Source organism: Cottoperca gobio, chromosome 3, assembly GCF_900634415.1.
Source record: "Cottoperca gobio chromosome 3, fCotGob3.1, whole genome shotgun sequence".
Lineage (NCBI taxonomy): Eukaryota > Metazoa > Chordata > Actinopteri > Perciformes > Bovichtidae > Cottoperca > Cottoperca gobio.
The window spans coordinates 24,739,597-24,759,733 of NC_041357.1; the positions used below are offsets into that span (position 1 = coordinate 24,739,597).

Sequence of the window (20,137 nt, forward strand, 5' to 3'; positions counted from 1 at the left end):
GCATTTGGTTGGCCAAGAGCCATGGTGTATTCTTTGGAGGCAGTAAAAATCAACAACTGTTGTCAGAAGGGACACAGAATGATGCATTTCACAAAGTTTAGGTTAATATGGATCATTTGAAGGGCAGTAATAACGGGCAAAACCTTGATGAAAAAGTTTTAACAAAGCTGATGTTTTAAATTACCTCAGAATTTTGCCTGTAATAGTTTAAATGACTAACAGTTGTTGGTTTCAGTTTAAACTGTCCCAAGAGGTGGCCGTTCTATTACTTGATGGTCCCCCTGATAAACAAAATCACTTTTTGATTTTCCCAAACCCCAAATGGATTTTAATACATTATTGTGTTTGGGGAGTAAAACACCCAGGAGTACATCCTGCTGACTGAAACCCATGAAGTATAATCCAACTAATAATAATAATCCAACGTCCTTGGTTTGAATTTGAGAGGGGGGAGGGGGGGGGGGGACCTCTGTTGCATGTCATCCACTCAACCGTCTTCATCCTTTCCATGATGTTTTCAGTTGCACTATTTTCAGATGTTGTTTAAAAAGAAACTAGTACGAGTAATATCCTCATAGCCAGTCAGAAATGCATCTAATGCATGTGCAGTGGCTAAATGTGCTTCTAATCATATCACATTGCTCATACTGATTCTCTCTCGCTCTCTCGCTCTCTCGCTCTCTCTCTCTCTCTCGCTCGATCTTTCAATTTCTCTATGATATAGGGTTAACCTCTCTCTCTCTCTCTCTCTCTCTCTCTCTCTCTCTCTCTCTCTCTCTCTCTCTCTCTCTCTCTCTCTCTCTCTCTCTCTCTTTCTTCAGTGCCCCGGGGTCTTCAACTCTCCATTTAGGCCAGCCCCCCATGAGATGGAACTACTGCTGAGGCAGGTCAAGTACCATGCCCCCACCAGGCTGGCCCCCAGGGGCAGGGCTTGTCTCTTGAGCCTGCCTGGTCCAAGAGCCTCCAGTTTCCCTGGGACTCTTGGATCCCCATGGGTCAAAACCACTGGAACCGCCTTCTCCTCCAGGCCTACACTGCCCCCCATTGCCAGCAAGAAACAGCAGGTGAGGTGGTAAAAGCTACGACCATGACAGACGTGAACAGGTGGAGGCAGAGATACAGAGCGCAACTATATAAAAGAGACAGACTCTAAGGGGATAAAATGAGTAAAAAGAAAAGCAGTAGAGCATGCAGAAGAAGTGAAAGAGAGTAATAATTTTACAAAGTGTCATACTAATTATTAAAGACCCCGAACATCCCCTTCTTGTCCCATTGGAGATGGCTCTTGATGAAAGCAGAGATCCTTTAAAACTCCTTTTAAAGAAGAATGACATCATTAAAACATGGCAGACAGCTCTCTTGGGGGCTACTGCACAAAGCCGTTTAGTGTCTGTATTTCAGTGAGTACTATACTATGTGTGACTGTGTGGCTACGTGTTACTATGAAATGTTTGTGTTCCACGGTGTGCATGTATACGGTATCAAAAGTGAGTCTCATGCACAACTTTCATTTCTAATCCTCTTCAGTTCAACGTGTCTTGTCCAGGCAGTATGATCTGTGCTGTGAATCTCATTTTGTATCATTAGGGACCTTTATGTTACCATATTAAAGCTGCATTAGCTACTTTTGACCATAGTTCTTTAAAAAAAAAAAGACAATCTCACAATAAATAATCTTGATAAACTGTCATGTTATCAAGTCATTACACACACATTCAGGATACACAGCAACATGGGCGTCCCATTGGAGGTTTCTTTCTTGGGAATGTATCTTTAGTGCAATTTATCAAAGTCCAGCTGTGCGTTTTTGACTGTTTTGTGCCTGTGTCTTTGTACGTATGTGGTTTTATGCGTGTGTGTGTGTGTGTGTGTGTGTGTGTGTGTGTGTGTGTGTGTGTGTGTGTGTGTGTGTGTGTGTGTGTGTGTGTGTGTGTGTGTGTGTGTGTGTGTGTGTTGATTATTTGATGAGGAGCCATTACACCATTTGTGTTATTTACGCTCTGTAGCTCTTTATGGCAAAGCGCTTTCCCTATTATTAGTTTCTAGTAATGTAAAACATAAGTGAGCAGAAATGAGGCATGGATCTGTCTCATTTTATTAGCTGCACGCACACACGCACACACACACATACACACACACTCAGACATGTCTCCAGCTGGCTGTAGTTAGGGCAAGTTCATTAATGGTGTCAGGAAAGTCTCTTGGTGCTGACATGGAGAAGGATACATTATATATTTATATTTATATAGACGTCTGTCTTTCTCTGTCTCAGCCTCCGTGTGTGTGTGTGTGTGTGTGTGTGTGTGTGTGTGTGTGTGTGTGTGTGTGTGTGTGTGTGTGTGTGTGTGTGTGATTAGTGCAGGAAGTCCCCCTTTCTTTCTTTTGCACTCACTCCTACATCCCACACCCCCTCCCTCCCTGGTGCGATAACTATCTAGTGGTGATGGATAAGGTTGAGGTGCTGGCTGTGGAAGTGGTCAGGCCAGGCCACCGATCCCGTGGCGATAGGAGCAAGGACAGGGTCCCCGTCCCTCCCTCTATCTCTCCCCCGTCATCCTCCCTCCTTTTTTTAACACCAAACAACAACTGAAGGTCACCTCAAACAAAGCAACAACATTTAAGTTAATCTGCACTGCACAAAGTTTACACATCGCTCTCACAGAAGAGCGTTTACACTTCCACAAGTTACATAGTAATTCATGTTGAGAGATATCACCTTGTTATTTTTCTTAACCTTGCATGTAGAATTGTCAACATTTCACACTAAAACTATTAATGGATAGTGAAAACAGTATTGTTTTTCAAATTGTTTTGCATATTGTGTCAATTATTATAACATTTCTTCTTCTATATCGTTATATCATTTCTGTAACACTAATAAATGCAACGTCCTCAGACTTATAATAAAAAAATAGAAATGACAGAGCAGACTTGTTAATAAATACAGCCCGTATAGATTTGTTTTTCAGTACGATAACTTTTGCATTCACTTGTTAAGACGGAAACCATGCTATTGAATATGTTTCAAGTGTATTCAATGCCTTCAGTGCAAGAGTGTGTTGAGCATGATGAAGTCTCCAGGCGAGAGGTGAGGTTAGACGGGGAATGGCACAGAAACGTGTTGCTAAAAACAACATTTCTTTGTCTTTGCAACTTTGATATGTCAGTCGACACCAGAAACCCTTCACTCCAGGGTAGGAGCCGCAATGTCAAGAAGATGCACGGGGAATACAATTGAGGGACAGCTGTTTAAAGTTTAACTGACTGGTTTGTAAGATCTGTCCCCAAAAATCTCTGGAGTTTGCTCGAGAGAAAACAGGATATGTATTTCATGCAACTGCATTCCAAGCAGTTTATGAAATAATTAAACATAATGATGGAATTTATTTTACATTTCTTTCTGATTTTTATAAACAAATCACCAGAAAGACCAAAACTAATATTAAATGTCACCCGTTAGAGGCATTGTCTATAAAGCCACAGTCATATATATATATATATATATATATATATATATATATATATATATATATAACTGAATCTATTAGAAATAATATATACTGTTGTATCATATTTAATAAAAATAATAATAAAAATAAATATTTTTCATTTTTCATTTTATGCTCCAATAACTTTTTTGGTTCCACGATATTTGTTTCACACATTGATCACAAAGTTAGTTATTTTTTGCAGGTGCTTCTCTATGTTCAATGTTGTGATGATGTTGCCCTGGGCACATGAAACAAATCCCAAAGTCATGATACATGAAAGGAAACCATTGTATGTGGAAACAAAACGAGAATAAAGGATACTATCATTGGTAGTAAGGAAAGCCTGATTAAACCACTGTCTCTGACACCAATCAGATTACATAGTAGATGTGCAGATGAGTGTGTATGTTTTCCTCTCCCCTCTCTGTGTCCCTCACTTTTACTCTGGTCTCCTCTTTCTCTCACATGAGATCATTTTCTTCACTCTCTTTTTCTCTCTCCCTCTCTGCTTCTCTCTTGGTCTCTGTGTCCCAGGAGGAGAGATGAAGAGGATTGGCCTCTGGTTTTAGCTGTAAGCCATCACTACCTGTGGGAGAGGGATCAGAGAAAGAATGAGGCGGGGGTCTAAAACAGAACGATACAGTGATCATTATCTGATTCTTAGCGTGTGTCTCTGTGTGTGTTGGTGGTTGTGATTATTCCAGGGTCTGTTCAGAGAGCCAGGGGAAGTGTGGGAGCAGCGCGTGCATTGTCCTGACCTAACGTCACGTCTGCAGACCTCTTACACACACCTGGAGGAGGCCCAAAATCAGCTTCGACAACACATGTCCATAAGACTCCCCGCTGGCAAATTGTGAGAACACTACGCAGATGCATAATACACACAAACATAAAGGGTTTGTCTTAATTATGTTATTTATTTATTTCATATACACCAATGCGTACATGCTTTTGAAAACATACACTAGTGGACACATGTATATTGTATGCACTCAACACAGTCAAAGGCAAATCCATGCAAATGGACACATCTTTATTATGGAAATGAATGAGCGTATGGCAGGAGATTATTATAAGATTGCTTCAAACCTGGGTTTATTATAAACACTCTTCCTGCTTTATTCCAAGGATTGTATTAGTACTAATTAGGAATTGCGTGCGTGTGTGTGTGTGTGTGTGTGTGTGTGTGTGTGTGTGTGTGTGTGTGTGTGTGTGTGTGTGTGCGCGCGTGTGTGTGTGTGTCTTTGCTAAAACACACTACAACCTCATTACCACTCACAGGCTAATCTACTCAGTTGTGTATTTGTGTGTGTGAAGTACTGTTATCACCCCTCTGTTGACTACACCCAGTTGTCTTGCCACTCCAACCTCCTTCAGTCGTTTGTCCGACTGCAATGTAATAACCACATAGACCCTTTTTAAAGGAACTTGCATACCTGAGTTTTCCCCTTGTTTTCTTGTCAGTGGATTTCGTGTTGATTTTGTGTTGGCTACATTTTCAGAATTATATATTCATGCTCATCCTAATCCCTGTTTGATATTTTACTAAAGACTAACCTGAGCTGAACTGCAACCTTTGTGACTTCCTAACTTTTTTTGGTTGATATTTCTCTTCTTCTTTGCCAACCAGAGGAACAGGAAGTATGCTCCATCATCTGAGCCACAGCAGCACTTACTTTACTCAGCCGGCCTTCTCCAAAAGCTTCAGATAGTAGATTACACACTGACTCCAAGAGGAGGTAGGTTGAAAACTACAAACGCAAACATTGTGATTATTAGTGTTATTATTATTATTATTATTATTATTATTATTATCATTTAGGTATCGGGTATACCAACTATGTGCCTAAATTAAGTCATCTTTTGAGACCTTACATCCACTTAGCCATCATGCTGTGCAGAGATGCATAGATGAATTCTTTCTTTTCTGCCTGGCCACCGAACACACACACACACACACACACACACACACACACACACACACACACACACACGCACAGAGAATCCATCAAGGTGGAAAACACTTAAAGCCACATGTGTTACACCGGATAATGAAGATTTGGTAAACCTACATATGACCCATTTATTTCAGACCTGTGCCGTTCACGTTCACAAAATACTTATTGAACCAAACACATTAAACTAAAACACACAATTATGCAAGACTATGTATACATATATCCTTCTGCCTAACAGCGCTATTGTGTTTCACTTCATTCCAAGAGGTTGTTGCTTTATATATTATATTATTATAATATATTTAACATCATTTTGTTGGGATTGTTTCTTTATTTTTTCTTTATTTGTTTAAATACAACAATCTGAAATGTACAAGCAAGACTCAAAAGTCTCTGAGAAAGAAGAGCAACATTTACGGTCGAGATGGAAGGAACGTCTAATATCTGCTGTATGTTTATAGTTATTCTAAAATAATTACATACAGTTATTGTAGTTTAGAAACCCGTCTTCATCCTTTCCCATCAAAGTCAATCAATGTCAGACCCGTGTTAAAGCCGGGTCTAGAGTTGGGACATGAAGCTAGGTCAGACGACACTTGTCAACCCATGCTGACGGATGGCAGTCGCAGGTTTATCCTGGGGTTTCCTGGGTTTTAGTCTGAAAGGTATAATTCTCCTCTAAAAGAAAAGAGTAAAATCAGAGATGCTGTGCACCCTAACCCTTTCAACTTAAGTTGCACAAATTTGTCAAAAGTGACAGCAATTTAATAAATCGCCGCTCTCCATCACACACATATGCACACCCACCCACACACATACAATTCCCAGTTATGCCCTCCAATGCCCCCTTTCAATGTATACGTAAATTAGGTGTATGCATGGGTGTGTGTGTGTGTGTGTGAGAGTGAGTATGTTGGAGAGAGAATGTGTGTGCGTGGGCCCTGCGGTCTGGTCCAGGCATTAGGTAATTGACTGTGTCTTTGCTCAAGGCCTTTCATGGATCACCGTCCTTTATTAGCTCACTTCCCAGCACACACACACACACACACACACACATACGTGCACACACACACACACAAAGTTCCCAGCAGCACCACCCCAACCTCTTACCCCCCACCACCAGCACCCAGAACCAATTGCCCGGAAACGAGGAGTGAAACAAAAGAGAGAGAGAGGAGCCAGGGAAGAAGGAGAGAGCAGCGACAGGGGAATGAACTAACACGGCCCCAGGTAGTGGAGATAAATAAGTATGGGGAGTGAGTGGGCGGGTGAATAGGGTCTCCTGCAGCTGACAACGGGCTGGGGGAGTAAGATCCGTTTTACTCGGTGCATCTATGCTATATTTGTAAAATGCAGTATTGATGGAACGCTTGTAGAGTCTTATTGTTTGAGCATGTGTGGTAAATTAAAGTTTTCATTGACGCCATTAAAATGAAAGCCAAATTGGGGATAATTTAGCTCAACATTGAAATTAGAGTCCCTCCACGTAAACATGCTAAAACTGAAACGCATTGCAGGCTGCTTTGCGTTTGTTAAGGTCATAGCTAGACAGTATGATGATATTTGTTGCGAGTTGATATAAATGTGTCTACCGGTTGATATCTTTGACACACGCCTTGATATAATCACGTCGTCCCTCCATGCTCGCGGTGTGCATGTGCTTGTTGGTACTGCCTAAAATAAAAACAATGTTGGGATATGCTTATCGGACAATATTAGTGAGTTATGTTAGATTTGGTGTGTGTGCGTTTGCACACATATGTAGCTATCATCGATCATCTAACTGTCTCTCTGATGGGTGCTCCAAAACGACAGCTTTCTACTTGCTCCTTGCTTGAACAAAATGTAAGAAATACACACTTACATATGCACACACAAAAACATTGCATGTACGGAGAGACACACACACACACACACACCATCCAGACACGCATTCATACATGCTGGCTAAACTTGACCTCTGTTTTCTCAGTGATAACGCTGCTGCTGCTGTGTAGATTGTTGAAGATGATGAAGATAGCGGTGTCGTGTCATACTGCCGTCACTCGGAGCTTATCAGACCTCAGATTTCCCCCCTTTCTCTCTGTCCGACGCTTCATCTTTCTGTATCTCTCTCTACCTCTATTTACTCTCTTTCTTCTCCTGCTCTGTGGTAATTAGTGCATTAGTCCTATCGTTGGCATCACCCGCAGCTACAACAGCAGCCAGCAGTGCTTCTTGTCACAGCTCAGAGGGCCAATGGAGTGGACAGCTCAACCCTGGTACTCATCATCTTCATACCGTGCCCAGCCAGCCTCCCCCCAGCCACATTATCTAGCTATGTTATCCAGCCATGCTCCTAATTATTTTCAAACCCTAGCCACAGCCCTCTCACCCAGCCTCTGCCATATTACCTAGCCCTGCTTGTAATCATCACCCAAAGCCTTGCTTCCGACATCTACACAGCCTGAAGCCTCATCATTAACATAGCCCAATGTTTTCCCTAGTTCCAGACTACGGCTCTCTGGCTTGACCATCACAGCTCTTGGCAGTATGCACACAGCATCCCTGATCCAAACCTCGCCCTAAATAGCCCATGACTCCTGGACCTTTATTTACCTATCTATCAATGCAAATGTGGCCCAGCCTGTCAGGGCACACACACCCACATATAATCACATAGTCCCCACCTTTCCAGGAACTCAATGGCTTAGGCCAATGGTTGCCCTTTCTCCAGCTCCTACACTATGTGCCCTTGCCTTCCAAGATTAGCTTTATTGACCTCTGACTGTCTTCTCAAACTCTGTTTTTTTTAGTCATTCACATCCCTCATCTTTCATCATACTCTCTTGACTCTCATCATATTTCAACACCAGCCTGATATTCAGAGCTCTCCTTGATAATTGTAGCTCCGACACAGTGATGCTTGTTAAACTTGCATTTGTGGTCAACCTACATGACCAGCTCAACATGCATCACCTAACCAGACTTTGCATCCCTCCTACAGACCAAGGTGGAATGCAGATATCACACAACACTTGTTTTAAATAACACTGAATCAATGATTAAAAGGACGGTGCTTTATTAAGGAAATCATATTTCTCACTCAAAGATGGCAAGAATGTGAATTACTTGGTGAATTGTTTGAATTAATAATGGCTCTGAAAAAGCTAGGTTGTTAGTGAGTACCTAAACATCTTAAAGTTTAATACAACCAGCACTGTAATGTTCATTGTAAGATAACATACTCAAAGGTTATTTAGCTTTTGCATGAGCTAAATGACAATGACTAATTTCAAATGCAGTTATGGGAAAGCCCTCTCTCTCTCCATGCTAATTTTGTAGTTGTGTTATTACGCATGTCACCAGCAGTACTGCCTGTAACCATAGAGAATAGCTAATTAGGAGGCTACGTGCTAATCAAGTATACTACAGTGAGTGGTCACGTCTGTGTCTGTCTGCGCTCGAAGCCTTTCCTTCCCCTCGCATTAGACTGACACCCGTCACAACTTTCAAAAGCTAGCGTCTGATCAGAACCAATACACACCAGAACACACGTTTGCACGAGCGCTCTTGCTTTTCTGAGCATATGAACGTAGATGCATACAATCACATGCACACGCATGAACACATGCATACAGACCATTGCAGATGGTATACACATATACTTTAATGTTGCAACAGCAGCGTCCTCGTTACCTCTTCCCGCCACAACACACACTATCCTTCAAGATACTCTGCTGTGGCTTTATTATGATCTTTATTGTATTGTCAGTGCAAAGCTTCAGGCAACGGGTACAGGAAAAGAGTGTCGACACATATACACACACACACACACATACTGGGTCACTCTGAATGGCCTCAGCCATAATATATCACCATGATGCATACAACCGATGTATGAGAACAGTATTCATTAGCAATTAATACCTAAACTAAAATAGGCCGCAAGTGGAGACAATGGAATTGGGTGGGGCAGGGGGAGCAAATGTGTGAACTCATGTGTCCAGCTTTTTATGTGCGTCTGTCGGTGTATGTATTTCCTATGTTATCACGTCCATCTATCTCTCCAGCTCTGCTGCATTAGTGTCCAGGTTACTGCGTTGAGAAAGAAAGAACGCTAATTCTCCATAACCATTTTACGGCGTGTGTAAAACTCTGCAGCCCCTTCATTTGCACAGCCGTAAAACATTCTCCCTGCCACACTCCTTCCTACTCAGGACCTCAGATTTATCAATTAACCCAACACTTTGCTTCCATTACGGTGGCATTTTGCACTGCGAGGCCTGCATACAGAGTAACAATGAGGGCCGAGTGCACACAGCATAATATTAAATGGACAGTCTCAATTAAATGATTAGCAATCATGTTTAGAGAAATAATGACATTGGATTGTATTATTTATGTTCAAAGCTGTAGGACCTGACTTGACCAGATTCACTCGGGTCACTTAAGGACAAATTTTAACTTAATTGAATAAATTTATGTCAAGCTCGTGTTTAAAATGTATAAATAAAAATGATGCTGGCAATTTATCATTAAGAAAAAATCACAACTTCTCCTTTGAGGATTCAGTTGTAGGTTTAGATTAGTTTCTTTAGGTCTGAATGAGACCTGCAGGCCTACTTGTATATCAAGTCCTTTTCACAGCAAGTCTGAAACCAATGTATCGTGAGCGGGAAATAAAACCAAGACAAAAGCACTCATGAACCTGTGTTGCTGTTAACATTAATACAATACAGTTTAGTGGTGGTGCTGGTCGAGTAAAATCTCTCAGAAATGTTACTATTCTTGAATTATGTATGCATGCATATAGTTAGAGTATATATATATATATATATATATATATATATATATATATATATATATAGAGTATAGTATTTCGGAAAGATTTGATCAATATTTAACTAATACTCACTGTTAGTTCATTTCAGTGGGACAAAAAAATAAAACAAAAGATACCTACTGTATAAAATGCCATGTCATCATGGTTATTCTGAGACAGTCAAGATAGGAGATTGCTTTCAGGTTTATTTAGATAGTTTCCCCTCCATGTATACATGGATGTAAGAGAAAGCAGGCAGACAAGCAGGATAAGGATGTCTGTGCTTTTAATGGACCGCCTGTCCCTGTGCAGATATGCTCCACTGAACCATACTGTATGTAGTGTGGTATAATCACTGCCTTTCTCTATCTCTATCTCCTGCCATCACTCTTTCTTTCCCTTGCTGTCTTGTTTATTTTCACACTTGTTCTCTTCTTCTCTGTCCTCTTCATCTGCAGTACCTAGCAGCAACTCTTTTTTTCTCTCCACCCCTTTCCTCACAAACTATGTGTTGTGGGCGTGTGTGCTATCAAATAGCTGAGTGCACAATACACAGACACACACACACACACACACACACACACACACACACACACACACACACACACACACACACACACACACACACACACACACACACACACACACACACAGACATGCTTGAGGAACATGACAGCCCTCTCATGCAGCAGTGTGTTGGTGATAGAAGTCAACCCTGGCTGTGAAATGCAAATGGATTGGGATGAAGCTATGGTGTAGATGGACACAGAGGATGCAGCAGACAGGATACATACTTACATGTGTGTTTTGCATTCAAAAAAGCAAAAGAATGCATTTTCTAATAGCAGGTAGAAGATGTGTTTTTATTCTCTTACGTTGCCCGTTTCCTTTTTAAATTGTACATCTTCTGTTTCTCTTGAGAAACCTCTTGTTGTTGTTGTATGTCTTGCCAGTTTCTGTCTGTCTGTCTGTCTGTCTGTCTGTCTGTCTTGTCTGTCTGTCTGTCTGTCTCACAAAAGAAAGACGTGTGTTTTGGTGATACAAGCTGTGTATGCGTGCTTCACTTTGTAATTTGAATATTTTGTTTTGTACACTTAAGCGGCCTGACGTTTATGTGAAAGCCACACCTTTACCTCTGCTATTAGATGGTTGATATATGTGCTTGCCTGTGTGTGTGTGTGTGTGTGTGTGTGTGTGTCCTTATTGCTGGCTCATATGCTCACTAGCCAGCACAGGGAGCATGTGTGGGGGGCTGGGGCGGCGTCGGGATCTGGAAAGGGAAGCAATCACAAACACTTAAACCTGCAAATGGCCTTGATGTCCTGTGCTAAGCAGTCTGTGTTGACTGATGAGCCTGTTAACCCTGGCTGAAACAACTCCAGCACAGGGGATTAGACAGCAACGCTGGTCCTGGCTGTTCCTGGCCCATTTTGCATGAGAATTGTGCATATTTAATCTAAGGTGTTCCGAGGTGCAAAGACAAGCCCCCCTCTTCTCCGTTTCTCATTATAGATGTGTAATAGCGCCCTGAGGCTGGGGGCCTTAATTCACCAGCACCAGCCTCAGCCATAATCTTACCCTCAGCCTCAGCCCACACCTTCCCCCATGGCCTACTCTCAACCCAAATCAGTCCTAGTCCCCGCTATCTTCCCAAGATTTGTCTCTCTTAGTCTTATCCCACATCGTGCGTTAGCCTAAGCCCTGCAAGTCCCAGGCGAAAGCCTTTTACCCTTCTAAGCGGGCGTTCAGACTAAAAGCAGCCCAGTGCTAAAACAACGGAAGGTTCTGCGCTGGTGAGGAAGCAGTACCCGTAAAACAATGAAATATGATCCAAGAAGGCCAGTTTCTTTACATCTATGAATTTCTGAAGACAAAACACTGCACAGAGGTTTATAATACAATCACTTTAGAACTCTGGGAAGTTATCACGGCAGCAATTACTTTGTGTTTTGTCACAGTGATCACCAGGAAAGCTGTAAAGGTGTGGGGGTTCACATTATTTACATTGTATTGGAAAGCACTGCACCTTGCCAGATGACGCTGCATTGCAGCAAAAGTTCTTAATGCTCAACTTCCTTCAGCCCAGTCCTCTTGCCAAACCATCTTCATGATTTCTAGTGCTATGTCTCACTTTACCCTGACAGACTCTCTAGCAGGTAAAGCTGAACCTGACCTGAAAAGTCATGGCTGAGTAGCAAGGAAGTATACTCTGTGCAAAAACTGACTTAACCTTCTCATATGAAAAAGAGGACCAATAATATGCAATTGGCCATGATAGGTAAAATGATATTCAAGCTGAAGGGATGCAAATTGATTGACATGATACATATTTCACAAATGTTCACACTCAGCTATATATTTTCTAACTCCAAGCCAAAATTGCTGATGCTTTTTCAGAAACGGACTAATATTAGTTGGAGGCAGATACAGTGCATGCCGGCCACACTGGGGTTTGGTTGGTAAAGCACATCTCAGTATTCAGAGCCAACTCATTTATGGTGCCGTGTAAAGAACAAGAGAGCGTTTCTTAGGTGGTAAGAACACTGAAACTCACGAGAAACCTCAAAGCAGAGAGGTCAGTTAGGTCAATAAAGATGCTTTCCTGATTATTTGTCACCGTGCGCAGACACATGTCAGCTGTAGCCGCTCATTCCTTCAGTAGTTGTGTCCTTGTATGGACTTGCCGCTGGTTTTTGTTCAAATGGTTTCTTTGTTTCTTGGTGTTGCATTCGTTGGGAATTCTGCATCCGTTCCCTGATTAATGTGATTGACTGTCAATGACAAGAGCTCTCTGAAGCATCTATCCATCTAATGCCGCCTATCACTCCATCTCTCTCTCTCTCTCTCTGTCCTCTCATCCCCCTCTAATCCAGCCAACACTTCTCTGCAGGACAGAACAATTAATGTGTCTTCTCGTTTACTCGTTCTTCTTACCCTTATCTTTTCTTCCTTTTCTTCATAATCCTCTTCAGACGATTTTCTCATGCATCTCTCCTGCATCAGATTACTACCTTAAGAGACAAAAGTGTGTGTAGAGTGAGTGTGTTTGTGTGTGCATGCACATAGTTTCAAGAGGGACCCCATGCTGTGTGTGTAATTTCTTGTTTGTACATGGTCCCAAACATCTTTGACCACTGCAGGGGGAGAGATGTTTAGAGAGACAGGGAGGTTGAACAAGACACAAAAAAGATTGAGAGAAAAGGAAAGAGAGAGGGGGGGGGGGGGAGAGAGGGGAGAAACAGGATGATAACAAATGCAGCTCGGATTTCACACACGCATATTTCATCAATCATGTGAATAAGTCGTGGTGATTATGCATGGCGGTGGCAGGCCGAGGGGGGGCTGATTACCATACACCATAAAGGCTGCTTTCTTATCTCACACACACTGATTAGTTTCTGTCTGCAGATAGCCTCTCACTCTTCGCTCTTTTTCTCACACACACACACACACAAACCTACACACACACCTATAAACCTAAACACACACTCACTCATGGGGTGCGTATATCTCTGAAATACACGTACATGCACACACAGACACAAACACACACACACACACACAATGATTCTAAAATTCCAGGTAGGAATGTATCTGCTGACAGTAGGCCATCCCCAGGAGCCAGATGAGAAAGGTTCATGGAACCTCTCATTGCTTATTAGTTTTACTTAATCTGATGATCTTCAAGAGAGCCGTGGTAAAACCTTTGGAAAAGCACTGAACATTGGACGTCAGAGGTGGATTTGGGTTCTGGCGCAAATGGCAACTGAGTGTGTTTTTTTTTTTTTCTTCTTCAAGAAAACACGCGAGCAGTGCGACAAGAAAGCAGTCCGTCTTACGCTTCTGCTGAGATTTGTGCATTTTGTTTTAGGACTTCATTCGCACCACGACAAAGATGAAGTGGGGCACATGATAAAGCAGAAAGTAGCCGGTAGCCGACATGGTGAGACAAAAAAAAGTTAAAGCTGCATCAAATAAGAATTTGAAATGTTTGACCTTTTGCAGTTATGCGAAAACCACATATTCTATTCTCTGTGTTACTCTGTGGCCACTAAATATCCCCTGTGGGTGGTCACAGGTCTCTCTTGAGCGACTCTGTGGTAAAGCAAAGCAAATGACATCATTGTCACATACGGTATGTTTGCGTTATCTTTTTTTAGAAAATTGAAACCAAAGTGTCTTGTTATCTTATCGTCGGGCTGATAGGTCGTGGTCATGTGTTGGTACTAATCTGTGGCCTTTACAAGATGCACAATAAGAGGAAGAAAGCGAGGCAGGATGACGAGTTGAGACTGGGACAAAATTAGCTACGTATGAAAGGCCTCGCTTTGTGTCTCAACCAGGGAATTAGAAATTATTCCTTTCTCCTACGCTCCGCCCCCCCCCCCCCCACCCCTCTCTCTCTCTCTCTGATATATATTGTAAACTCATTTGGTAACCAGGCTCGAGCTGCGTTGCGCTGTCTGAGTGTCTGCATGTGAGAAGTGTGCCTGGGACGCATTAGGGCCTCCTGACAGGGGCCTGGGTGAAATAAGTGAAATTAATGGAGCTCCTTTCATGTCGGACAAGGCCGCGGCACCCCTTTCACGCTGCGTACAGTCACAGAAAAGTCAATACTTTTTTATTACTCCTCGCTTGCCCTACATTCCCCGCTACAAGTGCTCTGCTCGCTAATTGGTTTCAGTTTGCAGAGAAAGAGAGGAATGGGAGAGAAAGAGAGGGAGAGGACTCCATCCCAAAGAACACTGAAGCAAATAAATCAATCTCATATTTTTTTTTCTCCCTGCTGTCTTTTTTCATTGAGTAACATCATGGCAGAGAGAGGGAGAAATGAGAGAGAGAAATAGAGGAGAGAGGGTAAATGGTTGGTTAGAGCACGCCTGGTCCCCAGGGAGCATAATGATATCTGGGAGCCTGTTAATGGAGACGAGTGGTTAAAGTGGTCTGGGGCCCGGGCCAGGTCACCCCTGGGGGCTTCTAACCAGCAACCTCACCTCAGTTGGCTGCTTGCGCTCTAGGCTCAGAGGCACAATGGAGCATCCCACCAAACTATCATTTCAGGAAAACGCTTTGATAGATTTGCAGAAAATGAAATTCAGCTAAACTATGTAAAGGTGTGCAGATGTTGGAAATCAGTCCTTTAATGCATCGAGGTCTGTTTAGCCTCGCTGTACTTATGTCATTCTGTGTCTTGTGTTATGGCACATGATGATGATGAATGAACACATATTTTTCTGCTGAAATTATAATGTTTGGTAGTATTTCAAAATGATTAAGGTAGTGAAGGATTTGGATTTCGGCTACTGGAGAAACTGTATAACAAGGGGGGGTGGCCTTATGGCTGCCCCCACCCACACGCACACACCTGCACACTCACACACACACACACCTTGATATACTATCAAAATTGTTACTTCTTCAGTTGATCATGTTAGTTAGTTTTGATGGTGTAAACTAAAATTCTGGCCATATCTTACACATCGCACCTTTAACTATAACTGTTGCAGAAGTGGTTTTGTATTTTGAGCAGCACAGACGCTACTGAATGATCATAGAAATATTATCAGAATTCTACGGGCAGAAGTGTGTCTCTATGATCCTCTTCCACGACTAGACGTTGCAACTTGTCACTTTGATCATGAAGGTGACCGTTTGCTATAGAGTATATGTTGGATACAATATAGTTTTGAGTATTTCATAGTGTAGAGAATATTGTACATCTAAGACCGAACTGATCTGTCTGCTACTTCAGCACCAGGGACAGTGATATGAATTTATCAATACAGCGCACAGTTAGTGCCCATGACACGTTTTTACGCTCTCAAATCCATTGTAATCAATGTAGACGTGCAGAAGGAGCGCTCAAATGCGAGAGCCACGCCGTCATGCGCACAACCGTTCCCTAGCACCTATCACGGTGCGACGGCTGATAAACATAGTGAAACATTTTGAATGCAGCAATGCGCATCGCATGTCATGTGATGAGGAACAACCAATCACTAGCCTGTAGATACAAGGTATATATGGAGGAAGAGGTTACCCAGAGCCATCACGATCTGTCCCACGGACAATATTTAAATAATTAAGTAGTATTATATTATTTGATTATGGTCGTTAGCCAATGTCAGGCGCAACCTGCCTCCGCGGCCTTAAAAGTTGGTACACAAGTAGACACCCAGGGCCCGAATGGTGCGCCTTGCATTTTCCAGGTGTGAAAAACACGGCTGATATTTCGGAGCCATGGTCAGGGTCATATATTCAAAATTCACAAATCAGACCTCCATCAGATAAAGGATCACTGAGTCAGGCAGACTTTCCACTAAACAACCCCTCTGTCCCTGCATCTGTCTGCTACTAAGGGAAGAAAAGTGGGGGTGACAGGTTAACAAGGGGGATGCATTTCGGCCATTTTGCTAACAAGGGGGATGGCTTTCACCCCCCACCCTCAAACCAGTGTGTGTGTGTGTGTGTGTGTACTGTATGTATGTATGTGTCCTGTCTGCCAGTATGCTGTTCACTGTTGTGCTAAGCTTAAGTGGCAGTGGGGTTAGCCTCTTTCAGAAACAGCACAGCCTCAAATTGATGTGACACTTTGAACCCCCACACCCCACCCTGCCAGCCCACCACCTCCTACACACACACACACACACACACACACACACACACACACACACACACACACACACACACACACCAATCAGCCTCCAGTTAAAAGGATGTTCCACCAGTCTCGTTTTCTTTCTGCGTCCCAGCTTTCACAGCTCTGGAGTGTGGGCTAGGGTAGGTTTGGGGGGTTAAAGCATGTGTGTATGTGTGTGTGTGCGAGCGTGTGCATATGTGTGTGAAGGAGCTGTCACACAGAGCTGGCATCACCATCCAGTTTGCCATCTCTTCCTCAGCTTGACAAGTCCCTGCTCCCTACCCCATGGCTAACGCACGCACGCACGCACGCACGCACGCACGCACGCACGCACGCACGCACGCACGCACGCACGCACGCAGAGACTGTATCTCTCTTTCTCTCTTTCGTTCTCTCTCTCTAACTCCTCTCTAACATCCACATATGATATGTGAACACACTCGTCACAAACTCATGCACTGTATGAATGCATACAATGAATACATGTATAAGCACACACACACACACACACACACACACACACACACACACACTTTACCACATGCTGCATATTACACAATGAATGTGTTGCATGCTCTGGACACCGTGACAGTAACACATCACATCACATTACTGTTACTGAAACATGTAGCTGAATTTAGACTGGAATGTGCTTCAACTTTTGTGTGCAAGAGTTTCTATTTGTGTGGCATCACCGTGTGCTGGTCATTGTGTGTGCATGTGTGTGTTTGTGAGATCTTCTCTGCAGTTGTTGGCGTCAGATCGCGGAGGGGTTCTGTTTGTTACAAGGACAGGCTTGTCCCCGCCCCCAGGCGTCGGCATTACGATGATTGTCATGGCGATGGAGTGTGAGTGACAGGCGAGATCACATGTGGTAGCCGGGGAGCAGGAAGCCCGAACCGCCCCAGTCCCTGACATTAGTTTGTCCTTCATCAAAACTTTACACTCGTTTATAACTACTCACTCCTTCTGTTGCAAAATCTCTCTCATTTACTTCTTTATTTTACCATCTGTCTCTCTCATGTACTGATCTCTCTTTCTCTTTATTTTTCTGCTATTTCTCCGGCTTTTTCTCTCTCATTTACATTTCATTTATTACTCTTATATCTCCACTTCCCTTTCTGTCCTCCTCTCTCTCTCTCTCTCTCTCTCTCTCTCTCTCTCTCTCTCTCTCTCTCTCTCTCTCTCTCTCTCTCTTTCTCTCATTTAATTCTCACATTTGTTTTTGTCTTCCTCCAGTGCCGTGCTTAAGAAATCATTTTGAGGTTTTTTTGGAACATCACACTGTGCACCCAAAAACACTTATAGAACAGCAAAGTGTGTGTGTGTGTGTGTGTGTGTGTGTGGAGCTTTTTGTGCATCGCAGCAGAAAAGGAGGTCAGGGTTTGCACGGAGACTCAGGCATTCATCATTAGCCTGCTGCCGCTGCCGGTAATGTTGCCCGTTACAACCGTGATTAAGAGCCCCGCTTAGTTCCAGCAGCCGGTACAGACGCACAAACACACACTCCCATGTGTGGTACCAACTACGTCTCAGGTGCTCTGTGGTTTTACAGGAAACTCTCTTCTACACCATCACCCAGTTCAGCGTGCGTTCATGTGAGGGTGTGTGTTTGTTGTTTGGGGGCTGTGCTGTACATGGTCTCTAACTGCGAGGAGGCTTCAGGGCCTGATGAGAAACCTGTCACAGTCACTCATGAAAAGAGCAATTCACCACTCAACACACACACACACACACACACACACACACACACACACACACACACACGGTCTGTGAATCATAATGGATGGATGTGCACCTTCTTCCCCGTTTATGAAAGCAAGAAAACTGTCTTGGCAGCATTAGTGTCCTTCAGCCATCTTCATTGGATAATGTTATTTTTGTTCAGAAGAATATCAAAAGAAGTCCGCTCAAAAACACGTGTGCCTTGCTTCCCCTTTTCAAACGCCATCATATCACACTACACACCACATTGCATCCTTACAGCTCTAATTCATCTTGACCTGTCAGGTTGCAGGAATCATTCAGTACATGTCCAGATGCAAATCCAGCAGGTGCACACCCACTGAATAAAGACACATAAAAGACACAGTCCATCATCCCCTAATTGTTTTGGGCCTGCACTAGACAATTTCTGAAACTAATGAAAATAGGACACATTTAAAGTGGGTGATCACTGGTGTTTTGTTTTACCTCATGTTTGAACTTTGATATTGTAACTTAATCCCTCTCCCTGATCTCCTCTCTACCTTACCTCTCCTCCTCTCCAGACGTTGAAGACGGTGTTCGTCACCTACAACGTCTTTGATAAGTGTGCTCAACTGTACTCCTTCTGGCCTGAGAAAATGAAGAAAAAATGAAGATTGTTTATTATATGTATTATATTGTGTGTTATTTCAGTGCCTGCTATGTTCATGTGAACAATGTCATGTTCAGTGTTGTCGGCCAAATTAGGGTTCACATCAGGGAACACACTTAAAATGTCAGTTGCATGTCCAGAATGTGTGTGAATTTGAGTCACTGAAAGGGAATGTGCAACAAAAGTGTAATCTGGTGACTCATTCTGAGAGACAGCATGTACGCCTGTAGGCAGTGATAGTGTCAGCAGTGGAAAAGATACAAACCAGTTCATCCACGCTGTTCCCAAACAGCTCTGTACTGTTAAATATGCTTACTGGGGCCACTGGAGACTGTATATTAACATAAACATGGTGTCTGTTGTAACTAAGTGTGGATTCTGTATTGTATTGTATTATTTTCATTAGCAGAAGTCCAGTGTCCTTTCCAGCAATAAAAGGCTCTAACACTTTAAACAAGCAGCATAAGTACTTTAGTTATCAAGACAAAGTGAGCTGAGCATTTTATTTATCATGATCTTGTTATTGGAGCCTTGGCATATAGTACAAAGTAAAATAAGTAGGGCTGGAACAAATGATCATTTTTATTACTGATTAATTTACCAATTCTTTTCATGATTAATTGTTTCACAAGTTCCCAGAGCCCATGGGGACATCTTCACATGTCTTGTTTTGTCTGACTAACCATCCAAAACCCAAATCACAGAAGACTAAGACAACCATAACATATTCACAAGTGCAATTTTTGATTATAAACAAAACAATAATCAACTTAATTGTTTCAGCTCTAAATAATATCTCCACACGTCTGTCATATTCCTCCTTACAGTCTAAAATCTTTAGACCTTTGTCTGCATGTAAAGACTTCACATGACACCTCCTCCTCC

At 42.7% G+C, this 20,137-nt stretch overlaps 1 protein-coding gene across 1 annotated transcript in view; it reads left to right on the forward strand.

Moving 5' to 3' along the window:
• The window catches only part of spata17 (spermatogenesis associated 17), a 35,479-nt gene extending 15,773 nt beyond the window's left edge, over positions 1-19,706 (forward strand). Inside the window, 4 exon segments of the mRNA XM_029426607.1 lie at positions 822-1,064; positions 4,196-4,344; positions 5,122-5,230; positions 19,164-19,706. Of these exon segments, the coding sequence (XP_029282467.1) occupies positions 822-1,064; positions 4,196-4,344; positions 5,122-5,203 (474 nt within the window). The 3' untranslated portion in view covers positions 5,204-5,230; positions 19,164-19,706.
• Positions 19,707-20,137: the final 431 nt, after the last annotated feature.